The 20,775-nt window shown below is 42.1% G+C and overlaps 1 protein-coding gene across 1 annotated transcript in view; it reads left to right on the top strand.

Annotated features, from left to right (window-relative positions):
• LIPC (lipase C, hepatic type) overlaps positions 1–20,775 on the top strand; it is a 172,836-nt gene that overhangs the window by 3,828 nt on the left and 148,233 nt on the right. The window contains exons 2-3 of the mRNA XM_061182074.1: positions 13,762–13,859; positions 15,964–16,096. Of these exons, the coding sequence (XP_061038057.1) occupies positions 16,012–16,096 (85 nt within the window). The 5' untranslated portion in view covers positions 13,762–13,859; positions 15,964–16,011. The remainder of the gene's footprint in view (positions 1–13,761; positions 13,860–15,963; positions 16,097–20,775) is intronic.

The raw sequence follows: 20,775 nt of genomic DNA, 5'->3' as shown, positions 1-20,775 counted from the left end.
TACAAGAGATAAATAGACTGACACCAAGCATTGTACATGGATGACCACAACAAAAGCAACAATGATTGCAATTACCAAACATGAAACACACTCATACTATGTCATAATATTGACATTCAGTCCAGTAATCCTCCACTGTAACAGCTCCTTTACTTTGCAGTGAAAATTGATTTTTAACTGAACTTAGAGAATGCAGCTGTAACAAGAGCGCATGGTGACCAGTAAAGGTAAATTCTAGGAATGTGAAAGATTATGACAAATCGCAGAATCCCTTTTATAAAAGAATTGCTTCTTTTTTTGGTGAGATTTAAAAGAAAAGTTGAAGAAATGAAGACACAAAGGATTGGAGGGTGACAGAATACACTATCCCAAAATATGCCACTTTGGCATAAGGATTATTTTGAGTTACAGGCACTTGAAAAACATCAGATGTGAGAAGGGCATTCTATCTCTCCTTTTCCTCCTAAAACAGGAGATAAAAATTCCCATATGGAAGATGCCTTCCCAGTAACAGAAGAAACAAAACATTTTCCAATGGGGAATCAAAGCCAAGAGAATTCTGTACCAACAGACCCTGTTAAAATAATTTTTATCTTCCTTTAACCTCTCTTCATAATTAAGTTACTTTTCCACAGTTGCCTCTCTCTGTTCAACCCAGTATAAAAGATTGTAAGTTTCACCATTTCTTTGGGTCTTTTGAGGGCTCCCATGTCATGTAACACTTAGATAAATTTGTATGCTTTTCTCTTGTTAGTCTGTCTTATATCAGTTTAATTCTCAGGCCCTGCTAAAAAACCCTAAGAGTATAAAGGTAAAATTTTACCTCCCCTACAGGATGTTCCTGAAGGAAAAGACTGATGAATCCGACTACATGAAAATTTTAAATTCTGTTCAACAAAAGACATCATAAGCAATGTGAAAAGACAATGCAAACTGGGAGAAGATATTTTTCTTACTGAAAAACACTTATGAACTAATAGAAAGGTGGGCAAAAGATATGAACAAGCAGTGGATAGCAGAGGAAATCTGAATGACCAACGGCACATATAAAAATATGTTCAACCTCACCAGTAATCAGAAAGATAAAAATTAAACCAATGAGATACCATTTTACATCCATCAAACTGGTGAGAATGAAATAATTCAGCACTATCAAATGCTGGTGATGATGTAGAAAAATTGGAGAAACATTCACATTTTGTTGATGATGTATTCATTGGTATAACCATTTTGAAGAATAAACTGTCAACATCTAGCAACACTGAAGAGATACATATCTCACAAGCCAGCAATTTCACTTCTAGGAGTAAACTCTAGAAGTTCACTTGTGAAAGATGGAAGTGTGCTGCAACACTGTTTGTAATAGCAAAAAACAAACACACAAAAAATAAACCACACAAATATCCATCAACAGAATGAACAAATTGTGATATACTCATACAATGGGGCCATTTATAGCAGTTTTATCAACAGAAGTAATCTCAAAAATATAATGCTGAATGAAAAAACAAATTGCAGATAAATGAGTATAATAATTTATACAAAATATGCTATATATTTATAGCTACGTACCTATGTTGCAAACACAAACAAAGATGAGACTCACAGGCACCAACTCAGGATGGAGTTGCCTCTGAGGAGGAGAAAATGAAATTAGGTTAGGGTAGAGGAACAGAGGTATACAGGTATATTTCTTAACAAAAATAGGAAGCATATACAGCAAAATATTAGGATTTGGTGGATCTGTGTAGCAAGGTGGTATTCACAAATATTCATTCTGCTGTGTACTTGAAATTACTAAAGTGTTTAATGAGCACCTCAATTTTAAAATACATAAAAATATATAAACTACTGTATAAAATACATAAACATCATTAACAGGTAATTCAGAAAGAAAGAAAATATCCAATAAAAATGGAGTTGATGGTAAATTCAACTTTAACTCACTAGTAAAAAAAATTAAAACATACATATACCATTTTGGCTTATCAATTGAGCATGAAATTTCAAAAATGTTAATAGCTAATATTAACAAGGGGGAAGGGGGGGCACACCCATTCACTGTTGATGAGGACTTAAGATGATATACATTTACTTAACATAGCAGCATATACGAAAAGGTAAAAAAACATATGTACATATATTTATAACTTTACCTCAGCAATTCCACTTTAAGAAATTTAAGCAAAGGAAGTGATCAGAAATGAGGACCAAGATTTATGCTTAAGTATGTTTATACCAGCACTGTTAATAATAGTGATATCTTAGATACATGAGAGTTAATAAAAAACAATAGGGAATGAAGCCAATTATGGCACATCTATAGAATGCAATGCACCACAGCTGTTTCCAATAATATTTTAAAAGAATATTTAATGCCACTGAAATATGTCATTAATATGTTGTTAAGACAGGTTATTAAAGAGTTTGTAAAGTATGTTTGCAGGTATTTTTTGAAAAACAAATATATAAACAGGAAAAATAATTTAGAGGTATCTATACAAAAATGTCAACAGTGGTTATCTCTGGATGGTAAAATTATGGATCTTTTTGGCCGTGTTTTTGATTTTATAATAGAAAAAGTTATTAAAAATAAAACATTCACCAAAATAAGCTTTGGTTGATTAAAGGTTTAAATATAAAATCTAATTATGGAAGAACTTGCAGAAAATTGAAAAAAAAGTGGTCATCACCTCTCTGGGGGAATTTTAACGTTATCAGCGTTGAGGCTATTTAAATGATTGCACTATAAAAGTTAGCATTACTAAAGATTTTTTTTTTTAAGAGGGAAAATATTTTTATCAAACGTTACAAAGAATTAAGATCTATCAAAAATAGCTAATTCAAATTTGTAAGATAAATGTCAAGATTTCCAAAGATAAATAGGTAAAAGACGGGACCATTCACATAAGGGAAATACAATTAGTAGACAAACAGTAGGAAAATGTTAATGCTCACCAGAAATCAAAGCAACGTAAGTGAAAGCAGTCTGAAAATGACGATTTACATATTCTAAAAGAAACAAAACAAAACAAAAAGGTTGAATGCTAATATTCAATGATGGTGAAGTTGCCCAGAAGTTGACTCATACATTCATTTATAGCAGTATTTTTCCCACCTTCAGCCAGAAATGTTACTGATACCGACCACGGTTCTTGGCCTTCCCCAATCCATAGAAATTGATTAGAGGCCAGACAAGAAATTCAGGCAAGTCTTTACTGGGACTCCTGCTGTAGCAGGAGGGAGCAAAAACAAGTAACAGGTTCCCTTGCTTGCTCCCTGAGGGGGTGGGGGGCAAGCTGGTTCCTTATATGGGGTGAGGGTAGGGGTGTATCCAGGGGTCGGACTGGAGGGATGGCTTAGGTGTTTTGCCCAGCCTCTGGTGGTGGTGAGTGCAGGGAGCATGTGTAGTACCCTGCTTTTGCTCCTGGCTCTTCAGAAGTGGCAGTTGGGTTTGGTCTTTTTGTATCTTTTGTCCAGAATTTGCCCCAACTGAGCATGCACAGAGTTATTTTTAGTCTGGTATAGTTTCTTTGCATTCTGTTGCTCGAGGAGAGGTGTGTCCAGGTGCAAGCACTGCAGCACTTGCAGCAAAGGGTCCCAGGTCCCAGCCTGTCTCATTATCATTAAGAACTTGTTCTTAAGAAATAATTTGGCAAAAGCAGAAAAGTGCCTCCTCACTTTCCCAACTTCCAAGTGTTGAAACTCCCAGGGCTCAGCCCTTTGACACCTTCTCTTTAATATCCACATGCATTGTTTGGAGGATCTCACTTGTGTACCGGCGCCTCTCTCCTCCTGGGTCTCCAGGGAGAAAGCAAAACCAAGCAGCAATTTTCCTCGGGGGAGGGGGGAGGCTGAAGGCAGTTCAAGGGCTCTGAACTCAGTTTGGGGGCAGTGGGCAGCAAAGACAGGAAGGGCCAGCAAAGAGAGTCAGAGAGACGCCTAAAGCAAGCTTCATCGTAATATTAATTCCTTACCATTTTAATAACTAAACTTCCCAGGCTTTATCCACTAGGGAGTAAGGGTGAGGTCCCCAGGAATTCCCTCATTGCAATAGCCCTCAGCTCTCCTGCTTCCCACTAGATCTCAGCTGCCCTTGACCCCTACGTCCTAAGTCTGCAGGTATTATTTTTGTGAGGTAGCCCATTCATATTTTGGCTTCCTTGCTGAAGCCCATGTAGGGGAGCCAAAATTTGCCACCCCAAAAGGTCTCTTTGACAGGCAGATCATTTTGAGCTGAAAATAATTAAAGCCCAAAAGACTCAGGAAGAAACTGTGACCTTCTCCCTAACTACCTAAAAGAATTTAGACAGAGGGCCTGTTTCCAGAACAGAGCTATCACCAGAGATCTCTGCAAAGAATATGGGGTAAGTGTGGTGGGAAAAACACAGCAGGGCCTAGAGATCAGAGTCCACTCTGTGTCCCATTGTTTCTGTGTGGTCCAGCAAATGATTGTTTAACAAACATTTGCTTTTCCATCTTCATGTGAATTGCGTTCCTCTCCTCTGAAGTCCCAAACCACTACCCCCAACATCCTCTTGTGTCTTTAGCTGAAGATGGTATTTAAGGTGAAGGCTTTGGCCATTTTGGCCAGTTATTCAGTTTTCCTGGGTCTCTCCTATGTTATTAAACTTTTGTTTACTTTTTCTCCTGTGAATCTGTCTCCTGTCGATTTAATTCTTAGACCAGTCAGAAGAACATAGAACGGTAGAGGAAAATTTCTTCCTTCCCGACACCTATAAACCACTTAAGGTGGGCCCTTCAGCACTCCCTCTATGCCTTCTAGGAGAGTCCTGACCAGCTAGGAGCCAGACCTTTCCCTCTGCTGGTGGCTGGCAGCTGCCTTGGGCCCCTGTGGCAACGAGGGGTGTCCTGCTCTTAGGTCAGGAAGCAGAACTGCTTGGGCCCCCAAGTCTCCTGAAATCTCTGTGTTCCACAAACACACTCACCCCCTTGACATCCCAGCCTGGGGTCTCTACTTCATGTGGGTTCTTTTATTGCTTAAGAATGTTTGGTTATTTACCATTCTTCATTCTCATGACCTTGTGAGGTTGGAATCACAGGTTTCATTATCCCCATTGTAGAAGCGTCACAACAGTGTAGAACTGGACTCAAACTCAGATCTTCTACTGTCAAATCCACGTCTCTCTCCATGGCACCAAGTATGGCCAAAAGTAGGTATTGCTACACATATCGACAGCCTATCACTTTCTTCATTGTTTATACATTGCCTGTGAGAAATGGACAAGGGAAGTTACTTTTCTATCAAGAGCTAAAGCAAGCAGTTTTGCTCCAGAGATGATATGATAGCAAAAAGAAAGAATGCCCAGAGGCAAGGAGCCCTGTGTAAATCTGACAGTGTTCTCCCGGCCCCAAAATCCCAATTATACACCGGTTGACCGCTGAGATCTAATCGTCGCTGTTTCCTAAGGCATCGAAAGGATGGTTCTTTGTCCCAGGATTCCACCGCCCGCCCCCGCCCCCGCTCAGCCTGACAGTCAGGTTAAGCGATAGGAGTGGAATTGTGGAGTGAAAAATGGCTCTCTCCAGGGTATCACTCCAGTTACCATACATTTAAAGGAAGCCTAGACACAGCAATATTTTCGTTCTCCTTTCCCTGAACTTTGCCTAGAGATAAAAGCTCCTTCCCCATCCTGGTCCACTCAGAGCAAGCACTTACTCAAGTGCCTTCTTCCCTGCAAAACTCAGGCTGCTAAGGAAAGGGGAGGGTGCCTGTGAGCCTCACCTGAATAATCTGGCACTTTCTCAAGGCGTGAGAACTAAAATTGGGGCTGATGGCACTGGGCCTTTCCAGCTGGGCCCCAAACAAGTGTTCTCCTGCCGGGTGTCATTTGACCCAGGAGAACGAGACCGACTTTGGTTCAGAAGCAAAGGAAAGCTTTATTTTTCCGTCTCAAAACGGAGAGGTGAGCGCTCGCTGGGCACTCTCCGCAACAGGCCGTGTGGTGGGCTGCTTTCTAGGGATCTCCTCAGCGGGGAGGAGTTGAAGCTACCCAGGGGCGGGCACTGGGTGCGCTGCGCACGCTCCCGGCGCAGCGTCTGTGCACACGGCCCGCCCCCACCGCCATCTTGAATTGCAGCGGCGCGTGCAGCGCTTCAGCTGAGGTGCCGGGCACAGCCATTTCAGACCAAGAATTCTGGTCGGAAGGGCCGGGGACAAGGCCTCTGCGCGCGACCCCCTCTGAGCAAGTGCAACTAGACCAAGCATAAAGGAAAAGGAAAAAAAGAAAAGGTTAGACTTTATTACCCAGATTCTATTTCTATTTCCCGGGAATTGTTAATGGGCTTCGCAGGTGACAATGGGGTCAAATCCACACAGGTATCCTGACCCAGAGACCTCCAGAATTCCTCCTCGCGTTTGAAAATATTCGCCCCCTCCACCCGACCCAAAGGAAAAAAACAAACTTCCCAAAGGCAGGTTTGCGCTACCTGCCGTGGGCAGAGCTTTGTGGTCAGTTCTGTCCTATGCCTGCTGCAGACTCTCTGGCCCTTGGATGTGACCCCTGGGGTCGAAGGAGTCAGACGGGGATAGACTCACCAGTGACTTCCCAGTCTTGACTCCCGAGAGTCACCTCTCCAGGCGGCGGGTCCTGTCCCCAGCACCCCTGGAAGGACCCCTCTGTGGGCCTTTCCCACTCTAGAGCCTGCTTTCTCTGGCCATTAACCTGAGAAAAGGAGCCACATTTTTCCATTTAAATTCAGGGTTAGCTGTTCTAAAACTGATGATGGGAAGTATTCAGAAAACAAATATTTTTTGGAGAGTGCTTTTTTTTTTTTTTTTTTAAATACAAAGGAATGCATAACAACTTAGGCAGTCAATTTCAAAATCAAGACCAGGAAGCATAGACCCTATCTATACTTTTTTTCAAAAACACTATAAATAGTTCTGTTCTTTATTATAGTCAGTTAAATGGGTAGAAAAAGAGAAGGGAAGGAACATGTATGTGTAGGAGAAATAAAAAGCATGATGAAAGACTGTAATCAGTAAAAATAAGGATAGCAGGCACTGTGCTAAGCACCCTTCACGGATTATTCTCATTTATTCTTCCCCCAAATCCTATGAAGTTAATAATAGTACTGTCCCTATTTTAGAGTAGGGAAGCTGAGGCACAAAGATTTTAAATAATTTGCTTGCTAATGGGGCTAAAAACAGAGACGCCAGCAAGGAAATACAAATTCTCTGCTATCACAAAGTCTCCACTCAAGAGACAAATATCAAGAGACAGTCTTTTCCTCCAAAAGGAACAGTTATATATAATCTGTTGTCTTAAAATCCTGCAGCTAAATAATTCCTTTATCATTTCTTAACAATAGGAATTAAAAGGGAAATTTTGTAGTTCAGTAGAAAACTATGCACTGCCCACACCCAGCACAACCTTCCTAGGTTATCTGATTCTAGGGGCATTTTACAACTGTGTACATTGTAGATAACTAACACAAGTGCAAAATGCAGGTTCTGTGCTGTCCTGTAGAAGTTTGACTGACTTCTCCAGAAGCTAAATGTGCTTCCATTTGCTCATTCATTTCAACATCCCTTTATCCATATAAATTTGTGGAGGTTTTATCTTCTCCTTTGAACTAGTTATAACACCCATAACAGCTTCCTCATTGATGAGTTAAATAAAATACTTACCATATGACCATATGTTCAGTTTTATATCTGAATAAGAGTCATGATTTTACCTTTTTTTAAAAAAAATTATGTCTTAACAGAATTAGCAAAGCATGTCAAAGTATCCCGTTGTTGCATTCTGGAGGACCCTTAGGCATGCCCTAACCCAAATGGTTTCAAGAGTAACTGGATGACTATTGATCATGTATAAATTAGGTCTTTTGTAGCAGAGTCTCACCCTGACAGTTTCCTATCAAGCACACTGTTCTGTCCATGCCAAAGCTTCCTGGGCAAAGGTTCCAGTCCCCTCATCTTGGCTGGTCTTTTTTACTGTTGATTGGGGAAAGTTAATGTTTGTATAAATTATATAATTCTACCATAATGTCTCCATTACGTCTGTTTTCTGCTATGTTTCATGGGCTGTTTCAAGCCATCTCCATTAAATAGCTGAGAAAGGGCTTGAGAACATTTGTTTTTAAAATAATAATAATAGGGGCTTCCCTATTGGCACAGTGGTTAAGAATCTGCCTGCCAATGCAGGGGACAGGGGTTCGATCCCTGGTCCGGGAAAATCCCACATGCCACGGAGCAACTAATCCTGTGCACCACAACTACTGAAGCCTGTGCTCTAGAGCCCGTGCTCCGCAACAAGAAAAGCCACCGCAATGAGAAGCCCGCACACCGCAACAAAGAGTAGCCCCCGCTCGCCGCAACTAGAGGAAGCCTGCACGCAGCAATGAAGACCCAACACAGCCAAAAATAAATAAATAAATAAATAAATAAATTTATTAAATAAATAAAATTTTAAAAAATAACAATAATAAACACACGCTCTATGTCTTTATCTGCAGTGCAAGAGCACAATTCCATTTTTTTAAATCTTAGATACATGAAGAGCTCATAGCCAATTCCTACCACCTTGGCAAAACTACCTTTTGTTGTGTGTGCTTTGGAGTTAGACAAACATAATTTCAGATTTCATTCCACCACTTACTAGAGTGTGGATTTGGGCAACTCAGTAACCTCCCTAAGCCTCAGTTTTCCTCTCTGTATAAAGGGAATAATCATACATGCATCATTATAGGGTTGTTCCTGAGGTTTCAGTGAGATCTCATGGAGTCTGGTATCTTTGGGAGTTGGCCCCTGAACTGTTAACCCCTGACTTCTAGGCCTGCCTAGGAATTGATGACTAATCATGACAGTAAGACACCCTGTGGAAAAATGATGAGTCACTGGCAGCACTTGAAGCAGATCTCTGGGAACTGTTCCTGATTTCTTGTAGCCAAGGACTTCATTTGCTGAGCTCAGAAAGCTTTTGTGAAATGACTGTGTGACATGGAGCAAACACCAGCTGCTATAGAGAGGCCTGGGCCATTTCGATCTAAGTGATGCCCCAGTCCTGCCTGATACTTGGAATAAGGACAGTGCCTCTGGCTATCCCATTGTCAGAAGCACTGGGACCCAGAGAAAGAGAGCTGCCATGCTGATGGCTCACCTTCCCAAACTGTGCCCTTAGTTTACCGCAATCAGCCAATTCAGTTCATAGCTTGGTTGGTCTCCCTTAGGAGCCCAGCATGAGCACCCCTCATGAAGCCCAACCAACACCCGAAGCAGCTGTAGGATGCTGGCACAGAGTCTAATCTATGCCCACCCTCTTTCCCACAGAGGAGAAAACCCTTGTCAAACTTGAAGGAGCCAGCAATGGTCTGTGTCTATCTAGCTGTTCAAAACCATCTTAAATCTTTACTTCCTTTTGCTTCCAAGCATAATGCAAACAGAGGAAAAAGGTTTTCCATTCTACTGGAACTACTAAACTCATAAAATGCATTATTGGTTCCAGAGTATCCAGTGACAAAAAAGATAGCTCTGGTTTTGTTTGTTTGTTTGTTTGTTCTTTCATTGTTCCACAAACCAGCAGCTGTAATTCTGATGGGGAGAATAAAAGGGCCAGCACAGAGCAGGAAACATAAAAATAAGTGTAAAAGGAGACCTCATCTCTTTGCTCCCTAACTCTTCATTTTAGACTCTGGGAATGAGAGAGTATCAGAGTTTACAGGGACCCAGAAGTCCTTAGATCCAATCTACATAGATTAGACATGTGGCTTCAGACAAGGAATCTCAGAGTCTCAGTTTTCTCACTTGTAAAATGGAGGAAGTAGTTTTTGTCTCATTTGTCACAAAGATCAAATGAGCTCTGATTGTGCCAAGCACATTCCATGTAATAACATTTCATCCTCACACTTCCATTTTACAGATGAGAAAACTGAGGCAAAGAGAGGTTACATTATTTACACAAGGTCACACAACTAGTCAGAGGCAGACCCCATGCAGAGGTTAACTGCAAAGTTTAATCGATTCAGGCATGATGATCGTGGATGAATAAATACCTGCTTGAAATGCTTGAAACACTTCATTCTTTCAAATAATCTAAAACATCATCTGCAATCTTGTGTTCACCTTTCATTTGTTTACTTGTCTTAAAAAACAGATAAGGAAACAGATAAGGAAAAGGTTAGACTCCAGGCCAACCCCTTTTCAAATAAGGACATGTTCCAAGCCAGCTCAAAGAAGCGTCCCTACTTGTTTTTGTCGTATTCCTGATGCCAAAAACGCGGCCTCTGTGCACCAGTGCTGAATCGAATCTCGGAGACAGAGTTTTGGGTAAAGTAGAAAAGAATAGCTTTATTGCTTTGCCAAGCAAAGGTGGACACAGCAGGCTCCTGCCCTTGAAAACTGTGTGTCCCCCAACCGGGAGGTTTTGGTGAGGAGTTTTATAGCAATAGTTCAAGTGCGAGGTTGCTGATAAATTAGGGTGTGTGAGGGGCCTGCACTCCTTTAATCTGGTCTCAAATAATCTCTTGATGAACTTCTCTGGTTCCTTTAATCTGGCCTCTCAGGTGGTCTTCTCTGGAATGAAGAATGCTACATCTTCCATGGGGGGTTTTAGTTCTATAAAGAGCTTAAAGATATTGTTATGTGTATCCCTTGAGGTGGAACCAGGACCCTGCCCCAAGGCTGCACTGTTGTTTCTTGACTGCTCCTCCCTTGTCTTGGCATCCCCTCCCTTCCCTGATGAGCAACTGTTCGAATCTGCCCTTTGCAACTCAGGGAAGGTCATGGAGGCTGGAGTCTGTTCCCTACAAACAAGGAATGGGGGACACAGAAAGGCTTCCATGCCCAGGACCCCCACAGGGTCCTGCTCAGTTTCATTCCCACGTAGTACAAGAATGTCCACACAGATTGATCTGTGCCCCATAAAAGCTTGGTCATTTTCCTGGTGGCAGCCTGGCCCCAAGCAGGTGTAGGAGAGGGTAGTCATTTTCCAATGACGTGATCCTACAAACTTTATAAATTTCATCTTGGAAGTGGAATAAGAATGAGGAAAGAAAGCTCAGTGCAGGCCTGAGGAAAGCCAGGGATTGAGGGCATATGGTTTAGAAAACTGACCCTGGATTCAGGTGGCCTTGATTTCCTCTCCCTCAGCCTTTTACTGATAAAATATGGTTTTGTCCTAGTTCTTAATCTCTTAAATCTCAACTGTAAAATGAGGGAAATAATAGTACCAATCCAAAACTTACTGTTTCAATTATTCTTTCCTTGGAATTCTGCCAAGAGGCTACAATTCTCAGGAATCCCCAGCGTCTGATGATGATGAAAGCAAGAAAATCTGATTTGGAATATAAAGCCCTGTGTCTCCCATCAGAGATTTTCACCTTGATCCCATGCCTTCTCCCTCCTCTTGCTCTCTTTGTCTATGTAAAATATTTTTTCTTCTGATTAACTTTCTTATCGCCATTACACTAAAAGGAAAGGTTACATTCAGGTCATTAAAGTCCAGCCTCTTGAAATCTCTATTTCTTCAGGAAGCTCTTCAAATTAAAAGGAAGCAAGTACAGGGCAATTTTTAAGGATCTAATTATAAGACCATTATTATTCTAGATTGAGGATTGCAGACAAGAGAAAGCACTGGGCCCTACCACTATGCACAATGCTGATAACTCGCTGGAGGCTTCAGGCTCCGTGGGATCAGGCCATGGGAAATGAAGTGTCCTCCATCAACTGCTGGGCTTTCTGGGGTGTGGAAATGACTAAAGATCCCAGTAATGGATCTACTGATTCCAATGTATTGATGGGATCAACTACATTATAATCAGGTCCCAAAGGCCTGGGGGCCATTGCATCCCTCTACGGCAGAGTCTTCACACATTTTTAATGAAGCACTTTTGTCAGTTTGAAAAAAATTTTGAGTGCCCCTCCAAAATACATGGATATTTATCTGTTTATAAAGTATATAGCACTAATACATTACATAGTACTGTATACAAGTGATACAGTATAAATATAAGCATTATATATACACAAAATTTTCAAAGGTGATATCTTGGTTTGGGAGGTTATAATAGAATACCATAGACTGGGTGGCTTATAAACAACAGAAATATATTTCTCACAGTTCTGGAGGCTGGGAAGTCCAAGATCAAGGCACCAGCAGATTTGGTGTCTGATGAAGTCCTCACAGATGGCCATATTCTCATTGTAACGTCACATGGAGGAAGGGGCAAGGGAACTGTCTGGGGTTCCTTTCATATGGACACTGATCCCATTCATGAGGGCTCTGCCATCATGATCTCATCACCTACCAAATGCCCTATCCATTTACCATCACCCTGGGGGCTAGGTTTCATATACTAATTTGTGGGGGACACAAACGTTCAGCCTATAGCAGGTGATACAAGAAAAATCAGAAAGATCTATTATTTTCTTCTTGTGCCCCAACAGATGTCTCAAGCACCACTCTGAGGAAATGGTTCTCAAACTTTGGGTGACCAAGAATAATCTGAAGAGTTTGTTTAAAATAAAGGTTGTCCAGGCTCCAGCCCTGGAAGTTCTCATTCACTTGTTCATGGGAGGAGTCTATAATTCTTTTCCTGAGCTCTCAGGCTGACTCTGATTCCAACCCTCAATCAGATTTTGGAACCACTGATCCAGACCCTTCTGTTTTCCTCCCCTTTTAATTTTCCGCTAAATTTTAATCCTGTGATCATGCTGGTATCTACCTCCTGGACCCCCTATATGAATTAAAAACAATAAAAATGGTAAGAATAGCTGCCATTTATTATTTCCTGCTTGGCAGGATTGCTAAGGGCTTACCTCTTTACATTATCTCCTTTAATCTGATCAGGTAGATATACTTAGTCCCACTACACAGATGGAAAAATCTAAAGCTCAGAACACTAATGTCTTGCCCTAGGTCACCCAGTTAGTTAGTGATAGGCCAGGGACCTTAACTTAGATCTGTCTGATTCCAAAGCCTGGACTCTTGACCACTAAGCATACTGCCTCAAAATAAGTCACTGTAATTTACTGAACCTCTACCATGAACCAGGCACTTGGCTGGGCACTTCACATATAAATCCGTAATACTGACGACATACCTGTGTTTGTAGAAGTGTGAATCTCAGTCCACAAATTCTGATGTGGAAGAAATACCTTTATTTTCTGTAACCCACCTGAGTTATGACTCCAAACTCCTATTTTTTAGGCCCTCCTAGATTCTTTCTTCCCCTGCCCCACCCCCAGTTCTGGATCTGACACAATACCCAGAAACGGGGTTAGGGGTAAGCACCTGATCACCTGACATCAGTCCACATAGGTGACCACTAAGGGGGCACTCCTCCCCATCTTCATGGCACCAAAGGCTCACTGCTACTCACACCCCATGACAGGCACAGGGGCATCTTTTGTCCCCCTGCTGACACACTCACAGCCATTTTTTCTTTGGGTTCTTACCACTTTCTGGAAGCAAGGGACTGTCCCCTCTGCCCTCATAGACAAATCTCCCTCTCCCCCCACCCACTTACAAAGCCCAGGAGACTCTCTTTCTAGTGATGGGATGGTGGGGGTACTCTTTCTCCCTTCACATCCCTTTGAAACATTTTTAGCCTTTTGCTTGCCATTGTTGGTTAGAATTCACTTACCCTAGGTCCTAAGTTTCAGGAAGACAAAAGGTTTATAGTCTTCTTTCTACTCTTCTTAAGTGGAAGGGAGAGGGTGAGGGAGAGGTTGGGAGAAATATATTGTTGATACCTCAAAGTATTATCTCCAGCCCATGTTCTCTTATTTTACAGGTGAGGAGATGGAACTCATTAAGGTTAAGTAACATTTTGCGCAGCTAGTTGATAATAGACCCAGGATCCCAGAGGCACTTGGATTCACTGGTTTCTTGGTGAGTTAATCTGTAGAGTGAGGCCGGGGGTGGAGTTGGTACCTGGCAGTACCCAGAGGATAAGAGATGAGGTGGGCCCAGGGGAGAGGAGCCAGGTAGATAGTCAGCTGGTTTTAGGTTCCAACTTTCTGGGAAATAAGAAGTAAAGTGGAACCTTCAGATCCTGCTTAACTATGCAGGTAGGATGGAGCCAGTCAAGAAGCCAGCACAGAAACCTCTGCTCAGAAATCATGCATTTGACTAGATGGTCTCCAAGCTGTAGTCCTCTGGAAGCTGGTGCAGCCACAAGACAACACAGAGTTAAGCTTTGGCCTAGGATCAATCTGTCCAAACTGCCGGTGGTTTCAGAAGGTTCTATCAGTTCGTTTCATCTGGGCAATGATCACCAAGTTATCTAACTGCCTACCCAACATTTCCACTTGGATGTCTAAGAGGCATCTCAGACTCCACCTGGGCAAAACTGAATTTTTGATTTTCCATCACCAAACCTGCTCCACTCACATCCTTTCCCATCTCAGCTGATATCAACACCATTGTCCCACTTGCTCAAGCCAAAATCCTTGAAGTCATCTTCAACTCCTCTCTTTCTCTACATCCCAGTAGTCAGGAAATCCTGTTGTATCTACCTTCAAAATATATCCACCACCCATCCATCAGTCCCCAATTCCACTGTTACTGTGCTGAACTGAGGCACCATCACCTCTTGCTGGATCACTGTAATAGCCTCTTAGCAGATCTACCCACTTGCACCCTTGTTTGCTAATAATCTGCTGCTAGTCTTGCAAACTAAAATGATCTTTTACAAATATTATACAAATCATATCACTCTTCTGCTCAGAATGATTCCCCATGTCTCGTAGTATAAAAGCCAAAGTCCTTATAATAATGTCTCCCTAATCACTGGCCTCCTTGCTGTTCCTGGAACATTTCAGGCATGCTCCTACCTCAGGGCCTTTGCACTGGCTGCACTGGCTGTTCTGGCTACCTGATGCTCTCCTCAGCATGTCCACAGGGGCAACTCCCTCAAACCCTTTGCTCAAAGTTCAGCTTCCCAACAAGGCTCACCTTGACCATTCTATTTAAAATCACTACCTTCCCTAACCCCCTTAACTCAGCCATACTTTTCCTTTTTCCATAGCTCTGATTACATTCTACCAATCTACATAAATCTCTTATTTATTATGTCTATTACCTATTATCTGACTCCTCCCATCTCCTTGTGGTACATAAGCTCCACAAGGACTGGAATCTTCGTCTGTTCTCTTCACTTGCATATCTCAAGTACCTAGAACAGTGCCTGGAATATAATAGATATTTTTTAAAAGTTTGAAAAATGAATAAAGTTTAAATAAAACTAGAAACCCAAGGAATATTACAAGAGCCACACCTGAATTTCCCCTGTCTGGTTTTGCCAAGTGGCCTTACTTCTCAGTCCTCTACCCAGGTAGAGCATCCATTAACACAGAGGAGGAAAGAGTGTGTTTACTCTAGGGCCACCTTTCAATGGGGCCCCCAGCAAAGGCATCCAGTTCTGCATCTTTGCTCCTCCATCAGCTCCTTCTTAGACTGAGGATAGAGGTTTTCTGCCCCTTTCAGCTATAGAAATGTTGCCCATCACTCTTTGACCACAGACACCAGCAATTTTGCTAAACTCAACAGAAAACAGACCACCTGGGGGCTCTCCACATAGCAGAGTCCTTTCCTTTCTCTTTGGGTTTAGCCTGCAACTTGAAATACCACAGCCAGGAGCCTGCATCCCCTTTGCATGCTGCCAGAGGGAGACTTAGGCAACCGTGTGGAAGTCACCTACTCCTGACCTTTGACAGAACTTCCAAACACAACACATTAACTTTAAATTGATTAATTTAGAACTATGACCTTGGCCCAAAAAGGTAAGAGTACACGACAAGATATTTTATTTTCAAAATGTAGCAGGATAAAAAATACTTTTGTAAATCAACCTTTTTTTTGTATGAGATAGAGTTAGATTTGGGTTCAGTGTAGGAAAGAAAGTGTCTGAACACTAGAAAACATGCTTAAAAGGTTAATTATTAATGGGCAGTCTTCTCTAACAAAGTATCAATAGGCAATCTGCTCTCTTTAGCTTCAGAAATTAGCAAGAAGGCCTCCGTCCCCGGGTGAGACAGGAGAAATGGAAAATTCCCTGTGTGTCTCTATTTTCTTGGTTTTCTGCATCTTTATCCAATCAAGTACCCATGGACAAAGCCTGGGACTAGGTAAGAGCCTGCCTTTTCTCCGGAAATGGGCATGGATTTTCTTTTTTAAATGTACGTCACAATGAATCCAAGTGTTCTTGGCTATGTAGAACAGAGCTTGCTTCACAGCATACCAGGTGTTCTGTTAGTGGCATCGAAGGTCACAGGGACGTGTAGCTGTTTGTAGGCAGGACTGAAAGTTTAGGAAGCCACTCTGGGAGTAGAAGTCTTCTCAAAGCGCTTGCAACTAGCAATGAAGTCTCTCGCATATCCTATTCAGAAATAGTCAGGCTAAGACTTCTTTGGTGGCAAATAATCTGAAAGAGTTTCAGATCTTCCTGAGAGTTAATTTGGCATCTAATTTGCAGTTGAGGAGAACAGCTTGCAATGAAATGCTTCATCTTGCTGAGGGTTGTCTAATTGCTGGCTCTCTCAGAAGAGAGGAATTTGTAGAATCCTCTTTCCAGTCAGGTTGAAAACAGAGCTATCATTGCACATTTTCTAGACTTCACTTTTTCTGCCAAAGTTTTACTCTGAGACTGAGGAATTCAACAGCAGTCACACCTGTTTTGTCTGTAAATTCACACACTAGGTTGATGCCCAAAGAGATCCAAATGCTTGATCAGGTAGGTGGATTCCAGGTTCCTGGCTAAACAGTGCATTGGATCAATAAATGATGGATATGAAGTGAACTGAACACTTTGGGCAAATGAGACTGGCCTTTGGGACTTTGTTTTTGTGCTGGTTACTGGTCAGGACCTAGAAACTCTAAGGTAGAGGCTTAGATTTTTCTTTCCTCAAAGACTCTGCTTGGAGGGAGCTCCAAAAAGAATTAGGAACTTACTACCCAAAGATTGCCTGAAAATTCCAGAACATTTTTTTTCTCCTTTAAGAAAAAAGGCTGTTCTTTATATTTAATTATGATTTTGTATACTAGGTCAGTTAATAACTTATTAGCAGTATTAGTTATTACCATTGACTGAGCAATTTGTGTGTCAACCACAAGGTTAATTATTTTGCATACATCATCTCACTTATCAAGCTGAGTCCAAAAGTGATAATAATAATTTAGAGCCATACAGGCAGAATTGCTGATGATTTTTATTCCGTGTTCACAGGGATATTGGTGAAGGGCCTTTCCTGCCCTTTGGCCCAGAATGTTGTTTTTGTTAATTTTTTACTGAAGTATAACATATATCTAAAAAAGTGCCTATATCGTAAGTGCTCAATGAATTTTCACAATCTGAGCCAGCATCCCAGAAGCCTCCCTTGCACACCTCTTGAGCCTTAACATTATTTTGCTTTTGGGGGGAGCTTTTCGATAATGGACACATACAGTATATGCTCTTTTGCTTCTGGCTTCTTTCGCTAAACATTGTGTTGGTGAGATTCAACCATGCAGTTGCATGAGGTGTGACTCATCATTCTGGTCACTGTAGCATTCCGTCGTATGAATATACCACCCTTGGTTTATCCATTCTGCTACTGATTGGCGCAGTCGATGTTTCAGTGGAGACTTGGGGGTTGGAAGCCATTAGAGCCGAGGTGAAGGATAAAAGACAGGATGCCCTCCCCGGGGGTTGCTGAGTATCGTCCACATTTCCCTCAACAAATCCTGTGCTACTGCTTTCCCAGGGTCCTGGTTTGTCCAAAAGCTGAGGGAAGTGGCCACTATTAGCAGGAAGGTTCTTCAAGGGAAAGGATCGGAGTCAGGAGGCCTCTTGTTCCTTTGAGAGCAGAATGTCTTGGCAGAATTTCTTCTGCAGGGAGTGAGCCAGATCTGTGTGCATGAGGCTGGTGGGACATCTGCCTGGGGCATTGCAGGGAGGCAAGCATCCCACAGTACAGCCCTAAAAGGTTGAGTATCTATACCTTGTAGGATAGTTTTCCAAACTGCCCCCCAGGGGAGATTTTGGTTGCCACAACTGGGGAGAGAGTGCTATTGGCATATAGGGGGTAGAAGTCAGGGACGCTGCTAAACATCCTACAATGGACAGAACAGCCCCACAGCAGTGAATTATTCAGGACAAAGTGTCAATAGTGCCAAGGTGGAGAACACTTGGTCTGTACCAAGCTTCAGCTGTCACTAGTCAGGGGCCAGGAGGAACTCCCATAGGACCCTTCCTCCTTAACCCCAACCCTCCCAGCTTACTTCTTTTTATTATTATTAATGACATTGCTAATGGACCGACAAATGTATTGTGTACCCTGTATATGCCAGACACTGTGCAAACATTTTATCCCACCCTCACCTTGTGGTTGAGTCAGCCAGCGGAAAAGTGACTTGCTGGAGGTCCCACGGTTGCTCAGGGCAGAGCCGCGAGAGGCACCTAGAGGTTGATCTGTCTGCCTAAGGCTACAGGTTTCTGGCCGTTGTGCTCACACCCAGTGGTTTAACAGCCAGAGATCCCTAGAAATCCATTCTGCTCGGTTCCTCTCACAGGAGAGGACTGTTTGAATAATTCCTGCCTACCAGCACCAAGGGAAACAAGATATGGTGAGCCTCCTGAAGACCCCAGGACACAGAGCTACCATCGTTCTCATCCCCAGACCTCCCTGCCTGAGGCCCAGCCTGCCCCACTGGTGTGGCCAGGAGGATCAATACTGCTTAAATGGTAGCTGCTACTCCTAGACTCTGGCAGCCCCACCTTCCAGTGGTATCCACGACCGCTGCCGAAGGTGCCTGCCCCCTCCCTGCAATTCCAGCCACAGAGTCCACATCCCAGAAGCAACTGGAGCCCAGCCGTCAGTCACTCATTCATTTAACAAGGAAGTGTGCATAGGCATCTGCCATATATAAGGCAGTGCTTTTAATACAACAGTTCTCAAACTTCCTGGTCCCAGGACACCATTACATTCTCCAAAATTATTCAGAATTCCAAAGAGCTCTTTTCTTTTTAATATTATTTATTTTACTTATTTATTTTGGCTGCGTCAGGTCTTAGTTGAGGCACGCAGGATCTTTGTTGCAGCACGCGGGCTTCTTAGTTGGGCATGAGAACTCTTAGTTGCAGCATGCATGCGGGATCTAGTTCCCTGACCAGGGATCGGACCCAGGCCCCCTGCATTGGGAACGTGGAGTGTTACCCACTGGTCCACCAGGGAGATCCCCCAAAGAGCTCTTTTTTATGTGGAACACAGGTTATCAATATTTATCATATTAGAGACTAAAAATGAGAAATTGTTTTTAAATTTTAATGCTTTTAAAAATAACAACAAAGTCATCACATGCTAACATATGTAACATGATATTATGAGGAATAACTTGTATTTTCCAAACAACAACAAAAAAAGTGAGTCAGAAGAGTGACATTGGTTCACAAAGAAATTTTGCTAATTTTGTAATGTCTGGTTTAATAGAAGCAGCTGGATTTTTTCATCTGTTTCTGTATTGAATCTGTTGTGATATGTTGCTTTGTCCTGAGTACATGAAGAAAACTGGACTCACATATAGGAAAAGGGAGAACATCCTCAGAGGTCCTGCCAAGGCCCACACTCAGAACTGCTGTGTTTGTGCAGCAGACACTGTACAACTGTAGACTGCACAGTAGCCCCTGCTCTCCATAAGCTTACTGTTGAATCGGGTGGACCAAGGGTAGGGAGATGGGAGCTGCCTGCATTGCCAGCAGCAGTAAGGGGGCCATCATCCATAGAGAATGCAAAATAATAATAGAACTTACTAAAAGTTGGTCTTCCTTTCATCATCACAATTCTATATAATGCCAGTGATAAAACTAAAGCCCCTCCCCCTCAAAATAGTTTTTTGGTCAAATTTGTAAACAACTGCTGTGGTTACTGTTGAGTTTTATTAATGTATATGTAAACTTCAGATAATCACAGTTTTATATTACTTCTCCTTGAATAAATGTTCTCTGTCGATGTCAATTTAGAGACCTCCCAGTTTTGCAGTTGGCCCCTGATTCTCATGGACTGTGACATGTGCTCATTGCAAGTGTCTAATGGTTCAGAATCCTCCCAGCTCACTTAGGTCATCTCACGTCTCCAAATCCCGTGGTACTTACTGCCTGTTCTTGCATTTGAACCGCAGATTTGAAATTAAAAATGATACCGTTGTGATTATAAAGACAAAGATACAGAACCCGAGAACTTCAATTCTCCTATCCCGTGTGACCACTTAGAGTTTTGTGTTTAAAATGTAAAACAGTAAAACAGATTTTACAGTGAATTGTGAAGTGTAATATTTTGTTTGGTAAGTAAAAATTTTGGTTCTTCCAGGAAGTATCTTTAATGCACTTGCGTATCTTTAAAGTGGAAATGTATTCTTCTTCTTTAAATTGTTCATTGCTTTAAAACTAAGTAACAAATCAAGAAAATAGTGATTATTACTGATTTTTGCATGCATATAACTGAAAATAGCTTTGTCTTATAGAGCAAAGTGGTATTAAAATGATCTGCTCTGGGTTTCAAATATATGAGGTATACCACTGAGTCTAATAAAGGAGATAAGATGTATATATAAAATTTTTTCAACTAAACCATAAAATATGCTGAGTACCACTGGAGAGGGGTGCAATGGAGTGAGTGCTTGTGTCCCCCCAAAATTCATATGTTGAAATCCTAACCCTCAATAGCATGGCATCTTAGGAGGTGGGGACTTTGGGTGGTGATTCAGTCATGAGGGTGGAGCCCTCGTGAATGGGATTAGTGTCTTTATAAAAGGGACCCCAAAGAGCTTACTC

The sequence above is a fragment of the Eubalaena glacialis genome, chromosome 2 (assembly GCF_028564815.1).
Source record: "Eubalaena glacialis isolate mEubGla1 chromosome 2, mEubGla1.1.hap2.+ XY, whole genome shotgun sequence".
NCBI classification, from domain to species: domain Eukaryota; kingdom Metazoa; phylum Chordata; class Mammalia; order Artiodactyla; family Balaenidae; genus Eubalaena; species Eubalaena glacialis.
The sequence above is the reverse complement of the archived record's forward strand: the minus strand, read 5'-3'. Positions and strand labels throughout refer to the sequence as shown.